Genomic DNA, 25,800 nt, shown 5'->3' with positions numbered 1-25,800 from the left:
CTATAGAATGAATAGTTTTATACTATAGTTTTATACTATAACTATTAGAACTTAGATAACAGAAAGACTCAAGAGGGTATATTTGTTATTGTAGTACACGACGAAAGTAGAAATATAGGTTCTCTTATTTATATGACAAATAATAAAAAAGTATCCGGAAGTATTTTCATGGTATAATTGCTCAGCCAATCACAAAATCAAATGGAATCAACTATCGTTATATAGAAATATGCTTATATCAATTCAGTATAATTTAGTGATTACTTGTAGCAACTGATGGTAACACTGAAAAATAAGTACAAAGTTGCAAAAATGACTGTGTTGGTCGTTGCTTCGTGAAATTTTTATTTATATGTTATTTACCTATTGCCTTATTACAGGCAATGGGCTAAACAAATTTTTCGGAACATATTTTTAATTAGAAGTTCTACATAAAGCAGGTATATATGTTTGTTATAGGTTAAAATGATTACAGTTATAATAAAATGGACTTGCAGAATGTTTACTATTTCCTAATGTCCTTTTCTTATTTTATTGTATCATAGAAATTAATTATATTATTGTTGATAAATTTACACATTTTTAAATTATATATTTAAATATATTAGACATATTGTGAAATTTAGATATAATAACTTATACTACTTGTTAATAAATAGAGAATAAAGTACAGAAATGATAAGATTTTATTGAATTCTTTCAGTGATTAACTTGACTGATAATTTTTAGATAAAGATAAGATAATACTATATCTCAAAGTTATATATACTTGTAGTCATTTATATATATATATACATACTTTTTATACTTTCTTGCTGGTTAAATTAAATTAATTAAACTATATAATCACATATATATATTTTGTTTCTTTTGGTACCTGGACTTTAATCTTAACATATAAACATATTAGTAAAATAGTAAATAATTTTAAGAATTTCTTACTTTAAAATTATTTTTATGTGTTACAAATGATAAAATATTTTTATTCTATATTACAGGCATAATGTTAAGCAGTATTATGAAACATGTTTTACACTGTTGCTTGCTGCTCATTGTTATTCTTATATTTGAATTTGTCTCTGGAGGATTACAATGGAATATCAATAAAACAGAACAATTAGATCCCTGGGTCCGATATGGATTTTTTGGTGCTTTAATATTGTATCTGTTAAGAAGTGTGACTTTTCTTTCGCTTCCTCAAGTTCTATTTAATTTTTTTGGTTTAACAATTTATAATGCATTTCCGGATAAAGTTATTCTGAAAGGTTCACCATTATTGGCACCATTTATTTGTATCAGAATAGTAACACGTGGAGATTATCCACAATTAGTCAAAACTAATGTAAATAGAAATTTAAATAAATGTATAGAAGCAGGCCTTGAGAATTTCCAAATAGAAGTAGTAAGTGACAAACCAATAGGGTTGGTATCTCATCGTAGAATTAGAGAAATTGTTGTACCTGCAAATTATCGCACAAGTAGTGGTGCTTTGTTTAAAGCACGTGCTTTACAATACTGCCTTGAAAATTCAGTAAATGAGTTAGCTGATCATGATTGGATTGTACATTTGGATGAAGAAACTTTAATGACAGAAAATTCTATTCGTGGAATATTAAATTTTGTATTGGATGGGAAACATCAATTTGGTCAAGGCCTAATCACATATGCAAATGAAGATGTTGTTAATTGGATTACAACATTAGCAGACAGCTTTAGAGTAGCAGATGACATGGGAAAATTAAGATTACAATTTACAATGTTTCATAAACCATTGTTTAGTATGAAGGGTTCTTATGTTGTCACTCAGGTAATTAGTAGATTACATTTCTTATTATCAAATCGGATATTCAACTTTTAATAAAAAACAACTTTTATCTTATAGATGGCAGCAGAGAGAGAAGTTTCATTCAACAATGGTTTAGATGGATCTGTTGCAGAAGATTGCTTTTTTGCCATGAAAGCCTTTTCACAAGGATATACATTTAATTTTGTAGATGGAGAAATGTGGGAAAAATCACCATTTACATTATGGGATTTTGTACAACAAAGAAAAAGGTGGCTACAAGGTATATTATTAGTGGTGCATTCCAAAGCAATTCCATTAAAAAAAAAATTGCTACTAGGTATATCTTGTTATTCGTGGATAACAATGCCCTTATCTACTTCTAATATCGTTTTAGCAGGACTATGTCCTATTAGTTGTTCTCCACTTATAGATTTTTTGTGTGCTTTTATAGGGGCAGTAAATATTTATATGTACATATTTGGAGTAGTTAAATCATTTTCTTTGTATCGTTTTGGCATTATTCATTTTTTATTATGTTTGTGTGGAGCATTATCAACTATTCCGTTTAATTTAATAATTGAGAATGTTGCTGTAATATGGGGTTTATTTGGTAAAAAACATAAATTTTATGTAGTTAACAAAGAGTACAAACCACCTATAACTGTATGATTGACTAAGTACTGTCTGCTCAACAACGTATCATATGTGCATATAATCAGTACCTGTAAGTCTATGAAAATAGCAATATCATTGTCGCGAAAAAATATCAATATAGATAGACTTACAACATTGATCAGTGGAAAGTGTTTAAAAAACTTAAAATGTTTAATTACTTAAATAAGTATATAAAGTTTTACTAGGAAACCAAATAATGTATCTACATTCAGTTGTAATCTAATAAGGTAATATTTATTTATTATTTTGAAAAAATTTTAGTATTATTAGTTTAATAAATTTTTTTATAATATTGATCAAATAATTGTTATTGCATATTTATTTTCCAAAGCATTGCGAAATAGCAATATAAATAAAGCTTGAATTTGTTCTTTTATGTCATACATTTTTCTACAATCTATAAAATTGTTAATATAAAAAAATAAATTAAAATTGCATGAAATTCAATCTAAAGAGAGATTATTATTAACAAAAAGCACTTGCAATATATTTCAATCATATACATACTTTCTTTTCATTTTTAATATTATTATTTGTCAGTTAATTTAGAATAATCATATACTTTTGTAATCAAAAAATATTAATATCATCTGTGATAGAGATAGAGGGAGAGAGATGTCTAATGGATTAATCTTCATTTCTACTTTGTTAGCCTTGTTAATCTAATTACACACTTTGTAAAAGAACAAAATATAAAAGCTAAGTGCCTCCAAAAGAACAGACATTAAACATTGCAATGAGGTCAACACAATATAACAATATACATAACACCTAATATTCTTATAAGTATCCACTTAGACATCTCTGATTCTATGACATAAATATCTGTCTGTATAAAGTAATGTTATGAATTTAATTCTATTACATTACATTAAATCTTTATAAGATATTACATATAAAATAATTAAATTATTTGATTAGTTAATAAGACAGAAAATTAAGAATTTTTGAAAATAAAAATACATATATAATGAATATTTATATCACATTTACTCCAATTTAATGTGTATTTTGTAATTATACTACTAAAATAATATTTCTAATATTTTATATAAAGATTCATCATTTCTAAATTTTGAATTTTGACTGTTACAATCATTTTCAATTTTTTAGTCCCATTTGAATTAAATAATTAAACGCAGATATTTCTAAAGATTTTATATTTTGGGAAACATTTATCTATAATAAAAGCAGACAAAGGAAAAACGTAATATATCTTCCAAAATAAAACAAAATAAAAGTTATTTTTTTCTTCCAATACTATTCAGTTTTTTGCTATTTAAGAAATTTTAGTCATAGAATGCTGAAGAATGTGTACTGTATTACTTTCATATGTGCCGACATATCCAATAAGTAAAACCAGAATATAGAGTAAAGATGAAATAAAATCATATTGAAACAATTTTAATTTTAATCTGAAGTAAATATTTTTTTTATAAATTATAAAATCTTGAAATGAAATATGTTTTTATAAGAAGAAATTGTTATTCTAAATTTATGTGCCTCTTGGATCTGTGTTTTGTTGCTTCATGTAATGATATATTCAGATCTTAATATTTAGTGAAGTAATAAGTAGTTGATAAGTTTATTCAAAAAGACTTAAACTATCTAGTCATAACATTTAAAAGAATTAACACATTACTGACTGTAGAAATGTGTGTAATAATAATACCAAATATGTTAAATGTATTATTACTATAACTATATTATTTATTTCTAGTATATATCTTACATGTGAAAGAATGTGATTTTTTAAGAAAGTAATATGTAAATATAAAAAAAATTAAGTTTAATACTGAAGATTATGAATTAGAATACTTAAAAATGTATATATGTCAACAGTTATATACATATACATGCATGGACCAAACTTGATTTATATTAATAAAATCACTGAGTGTTTTGCCTAGAAGGCATTCATTACGTATATAATAAGCATTATGAAACGAAATATTAAAATTAATATATAAATATATGATGTGTGTGACTTATTTTTTATTAATCATATCATAAACGAATCTAGTTAAAACATGAAACCGTTTACTTAAAACTAGATAACAGGCATTTTCTCTACATTTACATATATATATATATATATATATATATATATATATATATATATATATATATATATATAAAAGGCCTCTATATATAGGAAAGATATAAATTTACAAAACAATATCTAAATATAGGATTTATCGTAACGGTTACATAAAATTATTATTTTTATTACTTAAATGGCTTAATATGTACTTTTATATTTACATATTTATATTACATAAAGTAGGTAATCAACATTAAAACAGTTAGTAAATGTGTAAGTAAATTTGCCTATATATATGCATTAAGTCGAAAGCGAAGGTGAAAGATTGACCTCTAAAGGATTATGCTTTTTCTTATTAGATGTAGAATCTATATTTTCTAGTAATCTTTCTTGACGTTGCTGATTCACAGGGGGGGTCGCAGGTGTATAACGGTTGGATATCCATCCCTCTAAATGATATCCAATAAAACCAATAACACAACCAAATGGAAGTGATATATACGGAATATATTTATTGGCGATTCTTGCCACAATCTTCGACCACATTTTCTGAAATATAAACAAATAATATACGTATATTCATCTCTCGTTTGTTTATTCATAATGATTTCTATATATGCATGAATACTGGAATAATCTTTGTTTGTAACAGTAAATAATAGACAAAAATTTTGCAAATTTATTATGTCATTTATTTAATTCTTTGATCCATCTCTTATAACAATGATTATTTCATAATTGTTTTATGAAAGTACTATAACAAAATTTATACTGAGCATGTATATGCATATATATGTATATACTGACCAACTAATGTACTTAAAGCTACTTCGATCAAATTTGGTTATCTTTAATCAACGATTCACTCAATCAGTAATGCACCAAACAATAAAGCTTTTAATTGTATATTGTTTTTAACCTATATTTTCATGATATAAATAACCATTTAAAAATCTTATACATGGGTATAGAAATGCATATATATATATATATATATTCTCTTAATTTATTTCAATTAATATTTTGTTTGTTTCATATTATATACAAAATTTTTTATTTGAAATTAATATCATTTGGCATAACAGTGAATAATAACAAACGTATAATAACAAGTAAAATACTATATATAAAAAAGAATCAGGATTTCCAATAACAGCAGTTTCTACCCGATGAGAACTGAACGATCTATATTATTTGATCTAATGATAAATTTTTGACAATATCAAGATTATCTAACATTTTATTCTTTGCTTGTTTTTTGACAATATAATCCGTATAATGTTTATATTTTTTGGATTACACATACTTTCTTTATCTATTATACCATTCGCATGATATATATACCACAATAAGTAAAATCAAGCTAATAACTGTTCAATATACATTTCGAAAAATGTTACTAGATAACGCTTGAATTATCGTGAGTTTTAGTTCGATATATTTTATATATTGTTATATTTTTTTATTTAAGCACTTTCAAAAAACGTGTGCAATTTTTCGCTACTAATGATATAATTAAATAATTACAATTCATTTTCTAAATAACGAGATGATATTTTACTGTTTTAAAAATTTATTTGTAGCAACAATATAATAAAGATATAACAAAAAATAACACATATTTATATGTTCCTATATGTCAATGATTGGATGTGAGATTCTTGCCCAGTCTAGTAATCATGACTCGAAGTCGCAGTATTTGTTGCCTAGTAACTCTTTTTACTAGTAATTTGTCAAGTCTAGTGCACATGTGTTCGTTATAAAGGCACTATTTGTGTAATGTCTAATCTGGATAAACTGGTGATCGCTATATAGATAAAAGAGGTTTACGTTGAAAATTTCCTTTAATCTTCTTTAAATTTGGTGGGAATTTAGGCGCTAAATGGTTTTAGTTATACTTCGTTGTTACAGAGATTTTCATATTTTTTGTTTCTTTCGAAGATGGAGCAAAAGAGTGACAAAATTTTAATAACGAAAGAGAATAATAATTCTAATATAAGAATAAGGAGTAAGTATAATTAAAGTAATATTTTTAAACGTATGCGTATATAAGAGATTAAATAATTTATTATATCAACAACTATTATTTGAGGTGAATCGATTGATAATAAATCTTTGAGTACAATTGCCGATCAAGTTAAATTTAATAATTCAGTTATTGAAGATGATATTAAGAAAGAAAAAAAAAGAAGGCGAGATGAGATTAATATTGAAGAAAAGCGCATTGCACAGGAAGAATATAATAAAATATTACACGAACAAAGATATAAACGGTTGATGCATCTTTTAAATCAAAGTCAATTTTATGCTAATTATCTTATGAAAAAAATTACTCCAACTTCATCGCAAGAGATAAAAAATAAAAAAGACGAGAGAAACGGAATATTAAATATTAATGAGAATATACCACCACAAAAAAAAGGAAGAAAAAAAAATACTCAAGAATATGATATAAAACAATATTTTTCTCCAAAGGTGAATCACATATATATTATTTTAGAAAAGTATAATAAATTCAAACATATAATAAATATAATGTAAAATGTACCTACTTTTTATGTTTTATATTTTGAAGTATATAAATTATTTTTAACATTTAAAATTTCTTTTAGATGGAAAAACGCGTAAATTCGAATAAATCAAAAATGAATTTAAGTGAAGAAGAAATTACAGAAGAATTATTGAATTTAGATACTCACGTACAAATAGATGGCTGTGAAAATTCTAATGCTCCAAAATATTTTAATGGTATTTTATATAAATATCAAAGGGAAGGTTTGCAATGGTTGAAAGTATTGTATGAGAATGGATTAAATGGTATCTTAGCTGATGAAATGGGACTTGGAAAAACAATTCAAATAATAGCATTGTTATGTCATCTTATAGAGAAGCATCAAGATGGCCCTTATTTAATAATTGTACCACTTTCTACAATGCCAAATTGGATTTCAGAATTTGAAAAATTTGCCCCTTCTTTACCAGTAATAGTATTTCATGGACCAAAAAGTGAAAGATTAGGTCTTTCTAAAAAAATTAAACAATCTCACCAGCTTATGGGAGGATATAAAACACAACCTATTGTAATAACCACATTTGAAGTACCATTATTAGAAAATAGTTTTTTTATGTCCCAGAAATGGAGATACATAATTATAGATGAAGGTCATAGAATTAAAAATCATCAATCTCTATTAGCTAAGTAAGTTGGTATCTGTAATGTATAACATATTTGAAATGATATTTAGGGCTGAAAGTTATTTTATTTATATTCTTTTTTGTACTATTATAATTTAAAATCTATATCATTTTATAGAGTCGTGAGAACATTTCCATCTATGAATCGTCTTTTATTGACTGGTACACCACTTCAAAATAATCTAGCTGAACTATGGTCACTTCTTAACTTTTTATTACCAGAAATATTTAATGATTTGGCTGTATTTGAATCCTGGTTTAATGTGAAAGAGTTACAAGGTACAGAGGGTACTGAAAAGATTTTAAAACAAGAAGAAGAGAAACACATTCTATCATCATTAAGGGAAATTTTGAAGCCTTTTGTTTTAAGACGTGAGAAATCAGATGTCCATTTAAATATTCCGCCGAAAAAAGAATTAATTGTTTATGCTCCACTCACACAGTTGCAACATGACTTATATAAAGCAGTTTTAAATTACGACATTGATAGTAAAACTGAGAAAGAATCTATTTTGCAAACATTGGATGGTAGCAGACCTAAAAGAAAGTGTATTTTGAAAAATACATTTAATAACTGTGATAATTTAAACTATCAATTAACATCTCCTGTACCAAACAAAGAGTGTACAAAAATAGAACAAGATCTAACTATGTGGAAGCAACATATTGATATTAATGATCAGAATCGTGATTACTTTATCAACCTACGTTTCCGAAACAGGTGTAAGTAATTAACATATAATTGTATATATACATATATATATTTTGTATGTATCGTTTGTATACACAAACAACAGTTCTAACTGTTATTCTTATTATTGTATATTTTTTTTGCTATTTCAGGGGCAGTATATAAAAAGATTGTCAATCATCCATATTTGATTCACAATCCTGTGGATTTTATTAGTGTTTCAACAATTAATGATGATATTATCAAATCTTCTGGTAAACTTTTAGTAATGGATGCTATGTTATCTAAATTGAAAAGCCAAGGACATAAAGTTCTTTTATTCTCAACAATGACAACAATACTTGATGTCATAGAAGATTATCTTTCATTACGAGATTATAAATATGTTAGATTAGATGGTATAAATAAACTAGAAGAAAGAAGTATAAATATTAAAAAATTTAATACAGATCCTGAATTGTTCTTGTTTCTTATATCTACAAAAGCTGGTGGCACAGGACTTAACCTTGCTGCTGCTGATACTGTGATTATATATGATAGTGATTGGGTATGTTAATAGTATTATATAGAATTATACAACAAATTATGAGAATTCGTTATAGTATGAAAGTTATATTCAATATATATATTATATTTGTAGAATCCACAAGTAGATATACAAGCAATGGCACGTTGTCATAGAATTGGTCAAACTCGTCCTGTTGTAATTTATAAATTATGTACTAAAGGAACAATTGATGAAGCAATAGTTAAACGTGCTGAAGCTAAACGGCTTTTGGAAAAGATGGTTATGTCTAAAGAATTGTGCAAGCTAAATATTCACAGTAAGGAAACACTTATAGAATTAAAACAACTTTTAGAATCAAAAGAATCTAAAATTGTTACATCTACAAAAGAAGGTAATTTTTTATAACACAATCTTATATTTATAAATCTAAATTTTTATAACAAATTTAAGTGTATTTTCAATTTTTTATATTTAATATGAAAAAGTACAATAAATACAAGTGATAATTTATTAGTGTTCACAGAAGCAGAACTCAATGAATTAATGGATAGAAGTGATTTGGTATGCAACAATCCTGTTGATACAAAAAAATTTACTTGATAAGATTGTTATTATCCTTTAAAGATCAAAGTTCAATTTAATGTACAAATATCAATAGATGGTCATTTTTTCTTGATAAGTATTATATTTATTAATAAGTATTTATTTTATGTATTTTACAGTAAACTCTAGTAAAGTTTTGTTTAATTTTCTAATAAAATAGCATTAATTACATTTTCCTTCCAAATCTATTTATTGAAAAAAATATAAATAAAAAAACTTTTTGCTTATTTCGCATTTTGTTTCTTCTTGTATTTGAGTGACTAGTAAATAAAATTGATAAGTCGCGTTTTTAAATAAAAATGATATATTGTTCCATAATTAACACGAAATATTTGAAAATTAATGTAGATAATCGAAGGAAATAAAAATTGCAAATTTTCTACATTTCACGTTCAGTTGTTTAATTTTAATTATCGTAGGTAACTTATATTTTGTATAAACACAATTTTTTCGTATCATAAATTACAAAAATACGTGAATATTAGCCTAACATAACGATATAGATGAAATATAATTTATATAAAAGATTTTAAATATGTTTAGTAAAGCTTATTGTTTTTTCAAACGCATTGTGTTCTTTCCCGTTGAAGAGTTCTTATAAGTTTGAGCCCATTGATCACGAAACTCTGCTTCTAATTTCATATAGGATCCACCTATTTGAAGAAATAATATAATATATACTAAAAGTAATAAAACATGTAAGCACGTGTATTTGTTTTTGTCATAGTATATGACTAGTGAAAAAATCATATCTAACTGTAAAATATATTTCCTCTTAAACTAAGAATAAACGTATAGAAGAATAGACAAGACTATACATAAATTTATAGTAATATATGTGTATGTAATACATGAACTATAGTAATATATATGTTGTGATAATTACTAATATATATAATATATATAATATATATATGTTCATTATTATATTTTTTAATTAAAATATATTAAATTATTTGTAGGGAAAAGAACAAAATGATAAACTTACACATACCTATTGGTAGAATATTTTTATAAATTTGGCTGCGTTGTCTATTATATGATTTTGATAATAGGATGTGTTCTATAGATGTTCTTTTTGTTAACAGTGAAATCATTTGTGCATTAATTCTTTCTTCAAAATCTCTTTGATTATCCTGATTATATCTTACCATTAAACTTGTACTCCAACATTTACCATTTTCCCTATATATATATATATTTATATAATAAATATATATATATATATATATATATATATATATATATATATATATATATATATATATATATATTTGTATAATTTATAAGAAAGAAGCAAAAACATTATTTTATTGATTGATATATACGTATATATGTAAGCACTTATATGAAAGATGCATTTAATAATATATTACATTTATCTATACCTTTTGATAGTTGTAGCTTTCGATTTTTTGTTTGTTTTTTTAATAGTTTTTAAACTGGACCATACTGATGATTCTTCGCTGTCATACGATTCGTTATCCGTGTTATCATCATCATTCATTTCTATTTCATCGTCATCACTAAATGTAACTGAAGAGCTAGTAGAAGATCTGCCTGTTATTTGACGATAATCTTTTTGCAAAGGTTTTTCTAGGTCAATGATCTGAGTAGACTTATGAATAACTGATCCATTCCAAATTTTTCCTATATTTAGATAAGAGAATTCAAATTCTCTATAATTTTTCTTGCAATAAAAAATTAATTGAAAATTACAGAAACTTATGTTACATCGTAATTTTCTATTTTCTTTTTTCTCGTAAAAATATTATATTATTTTACTGTACCTAATAGACCAAGTTGCAGTCTTGATGGTACAAGTTCTAAACCATTCCACCACATTGTTTCTTTACATATTAACTTGCCTGGTTGAATGCTTGAATCGTGTGTTACTAATCTTGTAATTTTTTCTGGAAAAAATAGCTGAGGGGGTTCTATAGATATAATATCTCTGTATGTTATAAAGATGTTCAATATATTCATATCATTTTCTGTTTTGATATTTGGTAAGTGTTCCTAATCAAAATATATAATTTTTAGATTATATATTATAATAGTTATGGATAAAAACTGAAATAAATAGTAGTAGTTTATAGACCTTGTATTTGCAGCCTTGTTGGTTTGGTAAAACTTCAAATCTGTAAGCACGTTGACTACAACAGGGATATCTGCCCAATGGAAATGACATAGGTCTCTGATGTTCATTTACAAAAAATTGTGGACATTCAGGATGGTAACAACACCAACCCATTTGATGTATTGAAAAATATGTATTACAATATTGACAAAAGAGAAAATGACAGTCACCCCACAATCTCCAATATACTTTACGCCATGAACGCAATTCCATCCGCAAGTTTGTAATATATTCATTTAATGACCATGTTGAATCTCTGAGAGAGAAATATCATCTTCTTATTTACAATTAAATAAAATATTTTTTATCATATAGTATAAAAAATATTACCTTATATGTTTATTATGAATAGTCCCTTTATTATCTATCTGCATAGCAGTTGAAATACATGGAATGAAGTCAGAAATTGATTGCACAACATTTTTATTACATTTTCCACATTTAAATAAAGTAGCCAAAGAACCATAATGTCCCTTTTTATTATCTGGATTAATTTCTATTAATGACATGATAAGCTTGCAGAACAATCGGCTTTGAATTTTATCTTTTTTGTCTTGTAAATTTTCTACATCCTCATTTGTAAATAGTTTAGCCAATCTATATGTTAAAATAAATATTTAGAATAAATTTCATTAAAATATTTATCAATATTCAAAGTTTATAAAAAATATTTGATATATTCTACCTTGTAAGAAGATTATCGTTCAAGCATGTTAAAATTGTTGATGTTTTTAAAATATCTGACATATTGTCATGACAATATTGAAAACAATTTTCTAATAACGGTTCCATTTGTAGAAAGGATGCAGAAACCATTATAGGAATAACATTGCTTGATTCTAAAGTAGGCCATTCAGATTTTTTTGTGATATCTTTTTTAACCCATCTCATTAACCAATCAAAAATAACAATATCACAATGGACAGATATATCTATTTCTTCTAATTTCTGGCCAGCTGTTATATCAGCAAAATAATGCATTTTTTGTATCAGTAGTTTTTGAGGACATCGGAAATCCTTCTTCATATTTTTTCCCTCGTCACATACATGAATTTCTACTTCTGTCATACTAATGACAAACATAAAGAATGAAAAATATACAATAGCTTTCCTTGTATATTTCTATAATGGTAATTATTTGCAACTATAAGAAATTAATATAAAATATTAATATATTCTCAGCATTTTACTATTATAGTACTTTTTACTGCTTATGAAATATATATTTATATATGTGTATATATATAATAAATGTAAATATTAGAGAGAAAATAACTATAATAAATTATTACACAAATATATTGTTCCATGAAAATTAACACATATTACTATTGTATAATGTTAATGCACTTCTGCAATAAAATAGAATTGTTAAAAAAATATATAAAATAATATACTTAGGATTAGTTAAACATTGTATATAATTTTTCATTGATTAATGAATCTTTGTCTATATACTCCTATTATTTTATATAATATTATTATATAAATTATTAGCACTGGAAAGTTAATCGAAAAAACTTACTCTGCAGCTTTTTTCACTTGTTTATTTTTATCTTTATCTTTAGATATTGACAGATTATTTATTATTCCATTATCAATATCATTGGATAAAGAAGTACTCCTTTTGATGTTTATATTAACAATGGATTTTTTAATAACAGGCTGTGATATTGCAGGTTTTGGAAGCATATATGGCAATATAGAGTCTAACAATCCTTCATGCAATATATCACTCAAATTTTTCCGCAAAATTTTTGTTAAAATAGGTTCTTTTTCTTCTATGTGTTGCTTACTCTTTGATGGCTCTACATGTAATATATGCTCTGATAACTGATTCCTATCCTTAATATCATTCTCTTTTGGTTTTGAATTTTGCAAATAATCTTGCTTTTCTGTATAATTTATGGTTTGCAAACACATAATTGACTGATCATGAATACTTTGCAAAGGTTTTATTTCTTTTGTATATTGATTAGTTGTCAAAGGTAAAATTAATTGATTATTGTCATCTGCTGTATTATGCATTATCTCTGGTGTATAAAAATCAGTTTTTTCATTTGTACATGTATTTAGTGCTTTTGTTAAATCTGACATCTCGTTGTTAGGACTTTCAAGTTCATTTGAAAGATCCTTATGCAGTTGACTGTCATTTGCTGGATTTTTATTATCAATGGATATGTCCAAATTTAAATTAATTTTTGCCAATTTATTCCAGTTTATTTCACTTTTATTTGTAAGAATAGCAGCTAAACCTTCAAAACTATCATTCACCTGATACGCAGTTCTCATAAATTCAAAGAACATTCCAATTGTCAGTTTTGGATATTTATTATTCTTAATATCATATGTATTTTTAGAGAATCCGTAGGTAAGTTCATCCAGCTGTTTTTGTTGGGATGTATCTTCCAATACATTGACAATTAATATAAAGTATATAATAGATTTGATATATTGTATTGTAAGTTTTAAATTAATGAAGAAAAGACCTTAATATAGTATAGAATTTAAAAATAAAGGTTGATGTGTACCTTTTCGAGTAGCAGAATTTGGTGCTAAAAATGAACACGAATGTCTTTTTGATATTAGATTTCGGTTTTTATTTAATTCCATTTCTGACATATAATAATTTGTATACTTTCTACAAATTTTATTAGATTGTCAAGGATTGGTTTATTGTTTTAAAAGAATTTGATCTATTTCAAATTTTACTTGCATATAATAACATACTTTACTATACACGAAAAATTTTAAGGTATCATATCATATAAATAGTTTAATTTTGTCCATTATAGAATAATTACATCGATTGATACTGACTGAAACCACTAATCGATGTATTAAAAATTAGACTATTTTGGTTATATCAACAAATTTCGAGCGGATTTGCCTTTTAAACAGTCCTGCCAATACTATAGTAAAAGTTGTCTACTTTATCCTATGAAAAATATCAAAGATACATACAGTGTCGCCAATATAATAATAATAATAATAATAATAATAATAATAATTTTTATAAACGACACAAATTTAAATTTGATAAATTTCTACGTACACATTATTATATTAAACGAAATATGAACGGTTGATCACGTACTTTCATTAATTGTTTGACGATTTTTAAAATACTTCATATAGTTCTATGACAAATTTAATAAAATCTAATAAAAGCAATTATGTTAATAACACTTAAGCTATTCTTTCTCATATGCATACCTTGTAGTAGATACATCTTGAAAATAAAGTTTATTAAACTTAAAAAAAAAAGTATTATATTCAAATTATATAAAAGTATTATAGATAGTTTTGTAAATATATATGTAATAATATTATTTTAATTTATAATAAATAACATTATGCTAATCATTAAAAACATTTCAAGAAAACAATATTTTGTTAAAATTAATATTGACTATTAGATCCAATATAAATTTAGTATCACAATCTTTTGTAATAAGCAATTGATAAATTCATAAAAATATGTATTGAATATATCTATATCACATAATAGTACATCATGTTTCAAGAAATGTGTATTTTGAAAATATTCATATACATAAGACATTATAACACAGTAACATAATTATGACATGTATTAGGAACACCCACAGATTCTAAAATTATTCAAAAACTTCATGCCAATGATTTTTTTTTTGTTTTTTTAAACTACATTGCTAATATGCTCAATGATCTTTTAATATTGGATGTGTCGGGTAATGACACAGCCCATTTTTTTAATCCTATCAATAAAACTGAACTTGTTACCAAGATTGCTCCACCTACTGAATATTTATTAGGTATTTCATTGAAAAAGAGTACTTGCCAGAAAAATGCGAAAACTATATCTGCTGATCTTGCTATAGCAACAGGACCAGCCTGTTCTATTTGTAAAGCTAGAGTGAGTAAAATTTGTCCTCCAAAACTAAACAATGCTAGAGCAACGACCAACAATCTGTCGGCACCGCAACGGGGTAAACAGAGAGCACCAATCGCCCAAGAAATGATTATTGTTTGTATTAAAGCAAGTGATCCAAAATTTGTCATGATAACAGAAAAATGAAGACCTTTTAATGCACGCAATAAAACGTAAACATTAGCACCGAATAAAGTTGCAGAAAATGCTGCTATTGCACCCCATAAATCAGCATGTTCTGATGTATTATGAACATCTGAAAGAGACTCTATGGTATTTCCAAATATGAATGGTGGACGAGTTATTAACACAACCCCGATCAATGTTAAACATACAGTCAGTATGTTAAATAATCCAAAAGGTTCTTTTAAAAATATCCTTGCAAATATTGCCACAAATACAGGCACAGAAAATACTACAATGGAAGCATCTGCTAAAGGCATATGTCTAAAAGCATAAAAACTAAGCATGAGAGCAGTTGTACCTACAAAACTTCGCAATATTAACATTATTCTACGTCCTTTAGGAAACGGATGTTCACCTTTATATATTAAAATTGGTATTGTTGGTAGTAACACCCCAACAAATCGAAAGGCTGCCAATTCCATTGGATTAACTTCTACTAATCCTTTAACAATAACGCTACATAAAGAAAAGAACAAAGAAGAAAGTGTTGCTAAGACTAAGCCAAGGTATGGACATGATTTACAAATTGGAGCAGACATTTGCTTTTGATGGAAGGCTGTATTACTTTCCACATCTTCATCAACTAAATGCTGTAACTCGACGTGTTTTGACATATCTAAAAAGAAAAAAATAATTGTTTTATAGATACTTTTAATATCATGATCTAAGAAAAATTCATCTATATATCTAATAATTATAAATACCTTTAGGTATGAAGTAAATACAAACTTATTAAACACCCAATTTCATTGAGTCTCGCATCAATTATATTATATTTATAATAATACTTTTTAATAGTAACTGCAATGGAATTATAGTTTATTAAATACTTGTCGATCTTTGTTATTTCTATTATTTTTATTATATTTGAAAATGGTAATGATATTAACTTGAAGAAGTAGAATTTATAAAATTAAAAATGATTTATTTTCTAATATAAGAAATATGTATTGTTCATATATTACTATAAGTATTTACTAATACTTTTAATAAAATGCACTCACTTAATCATCCCACTTATTATTACAGATTATCAAAACTTCTTTGGTAATTAGTTGTGACCAGATCATACGACTAGATCGTAAAATAGATAAAAAGATGACTAGATTATGGAATAATTTTTTAAAATATGTGTTGTTCACAATTTGATAAGAATCATCCATGAACCACAATACCAAGTTAAACGATTCATAATATCATGTTAATGAATTGTATCATTTTGATACAAGGTTATTCTTTTGCAATTTTAATTATACTTTTTTATATTACATTTTCTGTGCATTTTTTTTACTGATATCATTGTATTTCAAGTTCTTCTCCACATATAGACACAGATAAATAGAATCATAAAGAATTTCTGATAAATGTTTAACTTTCATAGAAGCATTCCAAAGCAATTTCCGAAGTAATTTGTGACACAGATATCATGCATTTTTGCGCACGCGCCTGAATCGATATACTATCAAATTGTACTATCCGTGTTTAAAAATTTATAAACAGCATATATATATATATATATATATATGTATATATATATATACGATCGCTTAAAGAGACGTCATAAGGACTTTTCGTAAAGTAATGAGAACTAATTTTTGAAACTTAAATAACGTTGACACAAGGCTCTACAAGATTTTGATTAGATTGAATTAGTATAAATATAAAAATTGTCCAATCAAAATTCAATAAAGGTATATTCAAATTGGCCATGAATTTTATGAAATCAATTTCCTTTGTATACTTTTTTATGTATTATTTAAATTTTATTCTACATATCCTAAAATATTTATACGTATGATGTATTTGGAATAAGTTAGTAATAAGTTGTTATAATTTGATAGGAAGAATAATGATATGTTGATTAAAACAAGAGGAAACGAAGAAGCTATTGTAATAAATAGCAAATTATTTTGGCGCACAACGTACGATAATCAATTTAAACAATCGTAACTGATTTAATGTACTGTTATAAAGATCTTATCTTAATTTATGATTGCATGCTGTCATGATCTTATCAGAAACGATAGATAACATCCAAATGATATTCTTTTAAGTGGAAGAATATAGACCAAATGCATTTATATATTATTTCAATACGCGTGTGACAGACAATATGTGTATTTTATTTATTTATCGAAATCCTAATGCCGACGCTAAATCTTATCGGCTAATCCTCGCTGGAAATCGTGATGAAATTTTTAAACGCCCAGCATTACCTGCACATTATTGGAAGGAATATCCTACATGTTTAGGAGGTATATTAAAGTTAAATAAAATTTTTTCTTGTATATATATATATATATATATATATATATATATATATATATATATACACTCTACATTTAAAACACATTTATATCTATTTATATATTTTTCTTTCAACTTCTTGCAATAATTTTCTATCTGACTTTCTATATTTTTGTTTTTTATTGGATTAGGTATTGATATGGAACCTGGCAAAGAAGGTGGTACTTGGTTTGCGTTATCAATAAAAGGAAAAGCTGGTATCATTTTAAATCTAAGTAATGAACCAGGTAATAGTAAATCTCCAAAAAAGGGCCGTGGAACTTTAGTAAATGATTACATTACTTCAAATGATTCTGCAGAATCTTATCTAAAAAAATTGCACAGTGAAAATCAAATTACTCAAGGCTATAATCCATATAATTTAATTCTTATAAATTTGTAGTATGTATCTATTATTTATCTTTTAAGAATGTGAACAAATTTACCAAAATTAAAATTGTTTATTAAAACTTCTTTTTTGTTTTCGTTTAGTACTGCCGATGTGTATTACTTAAGCAGTTCTTTAAATTCTTCAGGACCAAAAATATGTCAAGACAATATATTAGGTTTTGGTAATAGTACAATAGAATGTCCTTATAAAAAGGTGGAAGCAGGAAAAGAAAGTTTTTCAAACATTGTTCATAATATTAAAACTTCAGATCAAGATGAACTTATCGAAAACCTTTTGCAACTTTTAAAGTCACGAGAAAGGTATGTAATAAATTATTAATTTAATGTATATATTATTGTCAAAACTATTATATTATTATTTAACATTTATAGACATTTACCAGATCTTGAATTACAAAAAAGATCGCCAAATATGTATGTTGAACTCAGTTCCATTTTTGTTTCTCTTGCTGATTATAGTACAAGAACCCATACTATATTAATGATTGATGGTTTAAATCAAATGACCTTTGTAGAAGAAACTCTTATGCCGGATTTTTCATGGAAGCGGCAATCATTTAACAGTACTTTAATTACTAATTAGAGGAATTCACTTTAATAATCAGTCACATTTTTATAAAATGTGACACTTATAACTCTTCATCTGAGAAATAAATACATTGATTAATAAATGAGATGATTAATCAGTCTTTAGTATGTTTACATAGATACATGTAAATGCAATAATTTATTTGCTTTCGATTTTTTACTTTTTATATTAGTAAAATACCTACCATCTTCCATATTTTCCATAGACTTCTCTTCCTCATTTGAATCACTATCTAATATCTCTGATGATATATTTGATGCTTCATGTGTAATTGTATCAATACTTGGTAATGATGTTTCTTCAGATGATGTCTAAAAATAAAATATATTAGTTTTTGTTTTATATTTTTATATCTCGAAATATTGAGCTGTTTATATGTGCAACTATTTGCATATAATTTGCATATAATTATTAAGAAACCTGCGAAAGTATTTCTTGACCCTCTAAATTTTTGTTTAAAAGATTTCCCATCCAAAATGCAGTAGAACTGTTGTTGAGTACAAGCATTCCTTTGACGCTATAGACTAATCTTTCAAGTACAGATTTAGCTGCAGGTATATGTTTTGTTAAGATCATGTCTTTTTTCTCCATCCCATCGCAACATACCGCATGTAAATATCTTGTACCGACTATAATGTAGTAGAATATATAAGTAGATATTTGAACGTTTATATTTTCCTCGTAACTTATTGTAGTACACTTTTACTTTTATTTATGTTACAATAAATAAAAATTATGCATTATATACCTTGCATTAATTTTACTAATTTAGTTATATCTTCTGATTGATATTTTAAATTATGTTCTAAAATTGGTATACCAGAATTTAAGAACAATCGTAAAAGTGTAGGCATACATCGTAAGAAGATAAGTATATTAGTTTTTGTATTCAATGTTTTACATATGTGAACCATTTTTTGAACATTTGTTGCAACATTTAACCATATTTCTACTCTTTTAGGATCTCTAAAAGAAGAAGAAAAATCTTTAAAATACAACAAATTATTAAATTAATATGATCAATTTTCAATGTATGTATATATATTTGAGCTTCTAGCACTAGTTATTAGATTTTTTAATTTACCTATTAGCTGCTGATAAAGATATTTTTACACCTTTAATCATACCATCAAATATCTTTTTATATAGCAAGTGGAAATTATTTCTATTTATTGATGGTAATCTATCTAAGTAATTGTGAGACTTTTCCAATTTTATAACTTCACTTGGTAGCCATTCCAATAACATAGTTATTGTATCAAGAGGTGATAATTCATAATCAATCCAACTTTTTATAAGAGTATTAACAGCAACTTTATATGAAGTACCTGCTTGTTTATCTTTAGACCAGTCCAAAGATAAAAAACCCAATGCCATTTTTGCTAATATATACAATTAAAAATGATACATGGCACTTTAATAGTTTGATAGTCAAAAATATTTATCTTATTGCTAGTTATTATATATATTTTACCATTTTTATCTTTATGCTGCTGCATATAACTTTCTGAATGTTTCATTACTGACTGATACATTGTAATAAGAGCAACGCTGATCGATATTCGTGTGGCTATATCAGATAAAGATTCAATATATTTACATGACTCAGTAACAAGTTCTTTGCAAGATCTAAGCATTGCATTTGTGTCATTTTGTTGACTTGCTAATATTCGTAATCCCTCTGGAATGCATGAAAATGATTATCAATTATCACAGAAAAAATTTTATATAAAAAATATAAACACAATATGTATTGTACCACGAAGCATTGGGTTATAAATAGCACTGTGAAATTCTTTCCAATTAAAAACTGTTGCTAAAAGGCATAATATCAATCTTGCCCCTTCTCTTTTTTCATCAGCATCTTCTTCTCTCAGTTCGATAACAATCTCTTGTAATTTTCCACATATCTTTGGCAATAAATATATAATATCTTTCAAAAATGTTTCATTAAGATCATTTTCAAACATTCCCAGAAGTTCTTTAACAATAAAACATACTTGGGATATTGAAATACTTTGTGTTGTTGGTGATGCATTTAAATCTAATTTAAAATCTAACAAATGTATTATCTAAAAAGAAATTTTAATAAAATAGTATCTTCCTTTTTAACATAGTAATATTATATAAAGAAAGCCAAGTGTAAGAAAATACTTTTGCATCGAGTTTTCTAAAATATGCTGGATTTTTAGAGCACAATATAGAACCGATTTCCCAACTTTCTTGACTACATGTATTTACACTTTTTTCTAAGGATTTCTTTTTTCCTTTCTTTCTTATAGTTTTTTCAACTTTCAAAAAAGGTGGAGGTGGGAAATAATGAAAATAGCATGGTGATGGTTGATATTTTGGATCACATAGAGATAACATTGTACTTAACTCTCCTTGTAAAAGCATTAAATCGTTTAATCGTGTTAATACTTGTTTTTGTAATAAAGATTGTGATTGGGTTACAAAGCCACTAATAACTTCTCTAAACCTGTAAATAAATACATAAATATTATATAATGATTTATAATATTTATTATAGATTTGCAATATCCACTTACCAATTAATACAGGATACTACAAGATCTATTATAAAAGGCTCTGGTATATCAAAATTTTCTGGCATTAAAATGGAACATCCTAATAAAGAATCTATATCTTCCAAATCTCCATTTTCACTAAGTTTCATACAACAAGTTTTTAATAATCTAAATGTAATAGGCACAATAGCTCCATACTTTCTACTACTAAAATTTAAAACCAAGTTCTGTGGCTCATCTTCTACATTATTTAAACCAAATTTAGGTATAAGTTCCCCGCTACGGATAATATTAATACATTATAGAAGTTATTAGTATTAATTCATATACGTTTATAATATTCAACTTACTTATAATCCAATTTATTAACCATGTATGTGTTGATTAATTCATCTTGTATATAAATAGTCACGCATCGAAGAAATTCTTCATGGATATTTTTGGTTTGTGAAATAACTTGTGCCAGTTGATCGTAAAATAATGCTTGTGAACGTGGACATGATTTCACTGCAGTAAGAACTTTTTCTGTGGAAAATAACATTTATGAAAAAACTCATTCATATGTGAGAATAAGTAGCAAAAAGAGAAAGAAAAGAAATATTTTTACATTCAGAAAATTATAGGAAACATATTTATTTAAATAAGAAGAAAAATAAAAAAAAATATAAAGGATATAAATTTCATACTGAATAAATTACGAGCAGATGTATGAGTGTCTGGTTTACATGCCAAATGTTTTATTGCCATGACAGCTCCAAGAACTCCTTTGCATTTTATTCTAAAAGGAAAAAAAACACAGTTATATTTATGTAGAAATATCATAGTTATGGAGTAATAATACTAACAGTGGTTTTATAGCAGAAAGTTGCTTTTGTAAAACTATAAATAAATCATCACGTAAAGATTCTGCCAGCGTACTCGTACATAAACTGTGCAATAAGTCATTTAATGTGCCAACTTCTTCGATATCAAAATGATCTATTTTTTCTAATAGAATTCTTAAATGATTGCAGTGTGCATATAGATACTCCTTTTCTTCTGTTCCCATGGCCATTTTACACAATACTTTAAGGGCATTCTTTGCTGTCTGATCATTATTACCCATAAGTAAAATGATTTTTTCTATAATTTCACGTTGCTTATGAACAGTATCTTTTTGACTAAGAAATTGTAATCGAAACCATTCAATTGCAAAATCCACATAAATTCTTTCTTCCACTTTCAACAAATTGCTTGCTAATTGTATTACAGATGATTGTAAATGTCGTACAACCTGAAATCAAATTATCTATAAAGAAGACACTTGTATATTGCTATGGTAAATAAAAATGACTTACAATTTATTATAAATACCTCCTTATAATTATTATATAAAAGTTGAAGTAAACTTAATCTGTAAAATCCAGATCGCACATGTTGTTTTAGAATAGCATCAACACTTTTTCTTCTAGATGATCCAGTAGATGATATAAGAAGTAGTAATATGATATCCATTGGTTTTGGATCCTTGATAACTTTTTTTATGATCATCAATGATGCACATACCATATTCTTAGAGAGTAGAATACTCATTTTTATATTTTGGATCATAATCATTTGATTTTTATAACAATCTTCATGTTGTTCACCATGAAGAGGCTGCATATCAAGATTACGTAATACACATAATATCTTCTTGTATGCCTCCATTGTTGTGCAATCACTGAGAATAAATCTGTATAATAAAAGTTAATCAATTCATTAATATATTCATGTTTCTAAAAATTAATGTGATTTTTAAAATTACATAGTTTAAAATATTTTATACTTACTTAGTAATGGCAGGTATAACGTTTGTTTTTAAATGTTTATTTAACATTTCTAGTACTTTCTGTTTATAATCATTCAAATATTCTCTTCCAAGTGTCAAATTATTAATACAGTCTAGTACTGCATCTATTAATTCATTATTATCATCCATTAATTTATTAAGAATTTCAGCAATAGGTTGATGTTGTACTTCTGTTATTATATCAGGTATACATAGAATTAATTCACGTTGAAACCATAGGGGACATGTCTCAAGAAGTTGTTCCAAACATTTTGTTAATTCATCTGGTTCAATAATAATTTCTAAAAAACGAAATTTCTGCAATAATGTTCGAGCCCAAGGTATTTTTTCTATAGATTCACTATAAAAAATAGTATAAATAGAATTTTATAATCAATAATATAACACTTTAATTTTTATAGTATTTATTATTAAAACTTTAAAGTTTTTAAAAAATAATACCACTTACGCTAAAAGAACAGATTCATTCAACTTATTTAGAAAGTACACATATATATCTGGTTGTAGTTCTGATACTTGTAATAAAATTCTTACAATACATGTGTTACTTATATGATCAAAGCTTTTAAAATCAGAAGAAACTTCAAAATCACACAAAATACTTTGTAAATTTTCTTGATTATCAACGTATCCTTCCAATGAATTTATAATTTCTTGTTTTTTATATTCTTTACTTTGTATCTTTTCTTTCATTTTTTGTTTTATTATTGTAACTTCTTGATCTATGAGAATATTCAATATATTATATAGTTTATATTATGCAATAATAGAAATATAAGAAGAAACTTACTAAATATATATGTTCCATCAGAAACCAATGTAATACCACATTTTTTTAGAAAATCAACAAATATTTTTGTTTTTTGAGTAGTTTGTATATTACTTATGTTTTTTTGCGTATTTCTACTTTTTTCTGCCTCAGCAATATTGTCATTATCTTTTTCTGAAACATTAGATGTCTTTTTTGCTTTGAGAGGAGTTTTGCAAATGTTTGATGTTATTTTCTGTGATGATACACCAATTATTTTTGAATGGTTTTCATATTGAGAAAGTTTAGTTTTTTCTTGTGTAAGATTTACTTCACTTCTCATTTTTTTTGTTATTTCATTTTGCGATAAATAAATATTAGAATCATTCCTGCTTCTGCTTTTTACTATATCTAAAACAGGTAGTTTACGTTTTCGTGATGTTAATTCTTTATTTGTTAGATTATCTTCATTAGTTAAATTACTTATTGATCCTTGACTCGAAGTATGATTCAAATTTTTATGTAAAGTTGGTTTTAATCGTAACTTTCTTTTATCCATTGTCATAAAGTTATAATCGTTCCTGTCTTTTTTTTAATATTATGAACGTTTTGTTATAGATCATAGATTTTACTTTACACTGTATTATACATAAAAATAAGTGATCTTGAAACTCTTTTCAATTTTATGTGGTATTAATGCTATAGTCGTTTTAGTATCATTCAAATTTTATCAATAATTTTACCACTGACGGTTAGATTTAGCGTAAAGTAATTGATACGAGATGGACAATTTTGTAAAATATTCTTATTGGTTCGCTCATCGTTTGTCCAAAAACTAATGAAAGTCCATTTATATATATCCATTTATATACAGCCATGTCCATTTCATGTTTAAACATTGTCTGACCGTTAAGGTCGTTCACCATTTTTCGTATATAGTGTACGATTCCAGCAATAAGTATGGACAAAATATGAACTATAAAGTTATTAATAATTATGTATATATCATCATTAATAAATAAGTATAATAAAGAGATTAGAATTTTTCAGTGAGTTTTTTTAAGAAATTATTTTAAAATTCTTCTACATCTAATCTATTTATCTTTGAAGTATTATTAGCAATGTAAAACGTAAGTTAATGTTTAGTTAGAATTAGAAAGAAAAGATTTTGGAAACATACTGAAATATTCAACCATTAACCCGAAAGTATTTGCATTATATAATCTAGAATTAAATTTCGGTAAATCGCAAATAATACCGATCCAAGTCTCACCACATGGAGGTTGGTGCTTCTGGAGACTCATGGACTGATGGTATTTTAAAATTTGAATTCCAAAATAACATGACGGTTAGTGAGAATTCAGGATCTATATGTTAACTGGAGGAGAATTAATTTCCACTTATGGATAGCAGAACTGTCGCAAAATCGGAAGCTTCAATTACCACTATTGAACATAACCATTCATGTTTTTGGAATTTCAAACAATAAAGCGGAGTTTACTGATGAACTTACTTGCGTTCGTGACACTTAAACGCGCGCGATTGTTCTTCCAATCTTATCCGTACAGAAGAAAATGTATTATTTATTATGTATTTTTGTCTATTTTCCTGTTTTCTGTAATTCGTTGTAAAAGTTATACATTAGACTTAAAATTCACAATCAATT

The 25,800-nt window shown here is 25.7% G+C and overlaps 6 protein-coding genes across 9 annotated transcripts; 3 read left to right on the top strand and 3 right to left on the bottom strand.

The window, feature by feature from the left end:
• The first annotated feature begins 278 nt into the window (after positions 1 to 278).
• On the top strand, positions 279 to 5,049 carry LOC124426760 (beta-1,4-mannosyltransferase egh). Of its 2 annotated transcripts, XM_046968840.1 has the most exons (4): positions 279 to 440; positions 999 to 1,807; positions 1,883 to 2,066; positions 4,916 to 5,049. In XM_046968840.1, the coding sequence occupies exons 2-4, from the start codon at positions 1,004 to 1,006 to the stop codon at positions 4,933 to 4,935; spliced, it is 1,008 nt and encodes a 335-aa protein (XP_046824796.1). In that variant the 5' UTR covers positions 279 to 440; positions 999 to 1,003; the 3' UTR covers positions 4,936 to 5,049. The 2 variants fall into 2 exon arrangements, with proteins under 2 accessions (XP_046824796.1, XP_046824795.1); XM_046968839.1 differs by lacking the exon at positions 4,916 to 5,049 and having other exon boundaries at positions 1,883 to 3,269.
• Positions 5,050 to 6,336: 1,287 nt separating this feature from the next.
• Positions 6,337 to 9,649, top strand: LOC124426759 (lymphoid-specific helicase-like). Its single transcript, XM_046968838.1, has 7 exons — positions 6,337 to 6,513; positions 6,598 to 6,980; positions 7,118 to 7,704; positions 7,819 to 8,423; positions 8,544 to 8,938; positions 9,032 to 9,290; positions 9,414 to 9,649. The coding sequence occupies exons 1-7, from the start codon at positions 6,447 to 6,449 to the stop codon at positions 9,497 to 9,499; spliced, it is 2,382 nt and encodes a 793-aa protein (XP_046824794.1). The 5' UTR covers positions 6,337 to 6,446; the 3' UTR covers positions 9,500 to 9,649.
• Positions 9,650 to 9,882: 233 nt separating this feature from the next.
• LOC124426557 (SANT and BTB domain regulator of class switch recombination) lies at positions 9,883 to 15,022 on the bottom strand. Its single transcript, XM_046968375.1, has 9 exons — positions 14,174 to 15,022; positions 13,168 to 14,047; positions 12,328 to 12,711; positions 11,973 to 12,239; positions 11,604 to 11,898; positions 11,293 to 11,521; positions 10,891 to 11,152; positions 10,497 to 10,687; positions 9,883 to 10,155 (listed from the first exon to the last, which is right to left on the bottom strand). Exons 1-9 carry the CDS (start codon positions 14,262 to 14,264, stop codon positions 10,052 to 10,054), a joined length of 2,703 nt encoding a protein of 900 aa, XP_046824331.1. The 5' UTR covers positions 14,265 to 15,022; the 3' UTR covers positions 9,883 to 10,051.
• Positions 15,023 to 15,157: 135 nt separating this feature from the next.
• Positions 15,158 to 17,162, bottom strand: LOC124426558 (solute carrier family 35 member G1-like). Its single transcript, XM_046968376.1, has 3 exons — positions 16,746 to 17,162; positions 16,446 to 16,542; positions 15,158 to 16,357 (listed from the first exon to the last, which is right to left on the bottom strand). The coding sequence occupies exon 3, from the start codon at positions 16,353 to 16,355 to the stop codon at positions 15,309 to 15,311; it is 1,047 nt and encodes a 348-aa protein (XP_046824332.1). The 5' UTR covers positions 16,356 to 16,357; positions 16,446 to 16,542; positions 16,746 to 17,162; the 3' UTR covers positions 15,158 to 15,308.
• A 129-nt stretch (positions 17,163 to 17,291) lies between these two features.
• LOC124426559 (transport and Golgi organization protein 2) lies at positions 17,292 to 19,109 on the top strand. 2 transcript variants are annotated; one of them, XM_046968377.1, is made up of 5 exons: positions 17,292 to 17,432; positions 17,583 to 17,996; positions 18,180 to 18,429; positions 18,520 to 18,738; positions 18,811 to 19,109. In XM_046968377.1, exons 2-5 carry the CDS (start codon positions 17,855 to 17,857, stop codon positions 19,019 to 19,021), a joined length of 822 nt encoding a protein of 273 aa, XP_046824333.1. In that variant the 5' UTR covers positions 17,292 to 17,432; positions 17,583 to 17,854; the 3' UTR covers positions 19,022 to 19,109. The 2 variants fall into 2 exon arrangements, with proteins under 2 accessions (XP_046824333.1, XP_046824334.1); XM_046968378.1 differs by having other exon boundaries at positions 17,297 to 17,432; positions 18,898 to 19,109.
• Positions 18,940 to 25,757, bottom strand: LOC124426556 (Fanconi anemia group D2 protein). 2 transcript variants are annotated; one of them, XM_046968374.1, is made up of 17 exons: positions 25,648 to 25,757; positions 24,177 to 25,110; positions 23,835 to 24,108; positions 23,367 to 23,726; positions 22,909 to 23,269; positions 22,401 to 22,828; positions 22,242 to 22,333; positions 21,906 to 22,080; positions 21,577 to 21,834; positions 21,182 to 21,506; positions 20,787 to 21,099; positions 20,502 to 20,708; positions 20,112 to 20,409; positions 19,776 to 19,993; positions 19,448 to 19,656; positions 19,212 to 19,338; positions 18,940 to 19,081 (listed from the first exon to the last, which is right to left on the bottom strand). In XM_046968374.1, the coding sequence occupies exons 2-17, from the start codon at positions 24,697 to 24,699 to the stop codon at positions 19,068 to 19,070; spliced, it is 4,182 nt and encodes a 1,393-aa protein (XP_046824330.1). In that variant the 5' UTR covers positions 24,700 to 25,110; positions 25,648 to 25,757; the 3' UTR covers positions 18,940 to 19,067. The 2 variants fall into 2 exon arrangements, with proteins under 2 accessions (XP_046824330.1, XP_046824329.1); XM_046968373.1 differs by lacking the exon at positions 18,940 to 19,081 and having other exon boundaries at positions 19,138 to 19,338.
• Positions 25,758 to 25,800: the final 43 nt, after the last annotated feature.

The sequence above is a fragment of the Vespa crabro genome, chromosome 9, assembly GCF_910589235.1.
Source record: "Vespa crabro chromosome 9, iyVesCrab1.2, whole genome shotgun sequence".
Classification (NCBI taxonomy): Eukaryota; Metazoa; Arthropoda; class Insecta; order Hymenoptera; family Vespidae; genus Vespa; species Vespa crabro.
Note: the sequence above shows the minus strand (reverse complement) of the source record. Positions and strands in the feature narration are given on the sequence as shown.

Bases quoted from the DNA above. Each gene is read 5' to 3' on its own strand.
- LOC124426559 (XM_046968377.1), top strand. From the start codon at position 17,855: ATGTGTATTTTATTTATTTATCGAAATCCTAATGCCGACGCTAAATCT. The intron at 18,430-18,519 runs GTATGTATCTAT...GTTTTCGTTTAG, and splicing joins TTAATTCTTATAAATTTGTA to TACTGCCGATGTGTATTACT. The intron at 18,739-18,810 runs GTATGTAATAAA...TAACATTTATAG, and splicing joins CTTTTAAAGTCACGAGAAAG to ACATTTACCAGATCTTGAAT.
- LOC124426760 (XM_046968839.1), top strand. From the start codon at position 1,004: ATGTTAAGCAGTATTATGAAACATGTTTTACACTGTTGCTTGCTGCTC. The intron at 1,808-1,882 runs GTAATTAGTAGA...TTTATCTTATAG, and splicing joins GTTCTTATGTTGTCACTCAG to ATGGCAGCAGAGAGAGAAGT.
- LOC124426759 (XM_046968838.1), top strand. From the start codon at position 6,447: ATGGAGCAAAAGAGTGACAAAATTTTAATAACGAAAGAGAATAATAAT. The intron at 7,705-7,818 runs GTAAGTTGGTAT...ATCATTTTATAG, and splicing joins CATCAATCTCTATTAGCTAA to AGTCGTGAGAACATTTCCAT. The intron at 8,939-9,031 runs GTATGTTAATAG...TTATATTTGTAG, and splicing joins TTATATATGATAGTGATTGG to AATCCACAAGTAGATATACA.
- LOC124426557 (XM_046968375.1), bottom strand. From the start codon at position 14,264: ATGTCAGAAATGGAATTAAATAAAAACCGAAATCTAATATCAAAAAGA. The intron at 12,240-12,327 runs GTAGAATATATC...TTTAACATATAG, and splicing joins AACGATAATCTTCTTACAAG to ATTGGCTAAACTATTTACAA. The intron at 11,899-11,972 runs GTAATATTTTTT...TTTCTCTCTCAG, and splicing joins ATTCATAATAAACATATAAG to AGATTCAACATGGTCATTAA.
- LOC124426556 (XM_046968373.1), bottom strand. From the start codon at position 24,699: ATGACAATGGATAAAAGAAAGTTACGATTAAAACCAACTTTACATAAA. The intron at 23,270-23,366 runs GTAAGTATAAAA...TTTATTATACAG, and splicing joins GTTATACCTGCCATTACTAA to ATTTATTCTCAGTGATTGCA. The intron at 19,994-20,111 runs GTAAATTAAAAA...TTCTTCTTTTAG, and splicing joins TCTTTATCAGCAGCTAATAG to AGATCCTAAAAGAGTAGAAA.
- LOC124426558 (XM_046968376.1), bottom strand. From the start codon at position 16,355: ATGTCAAAACACGTCGAGTTACAGCATTTAGTTGATGAAGATGTGGAA.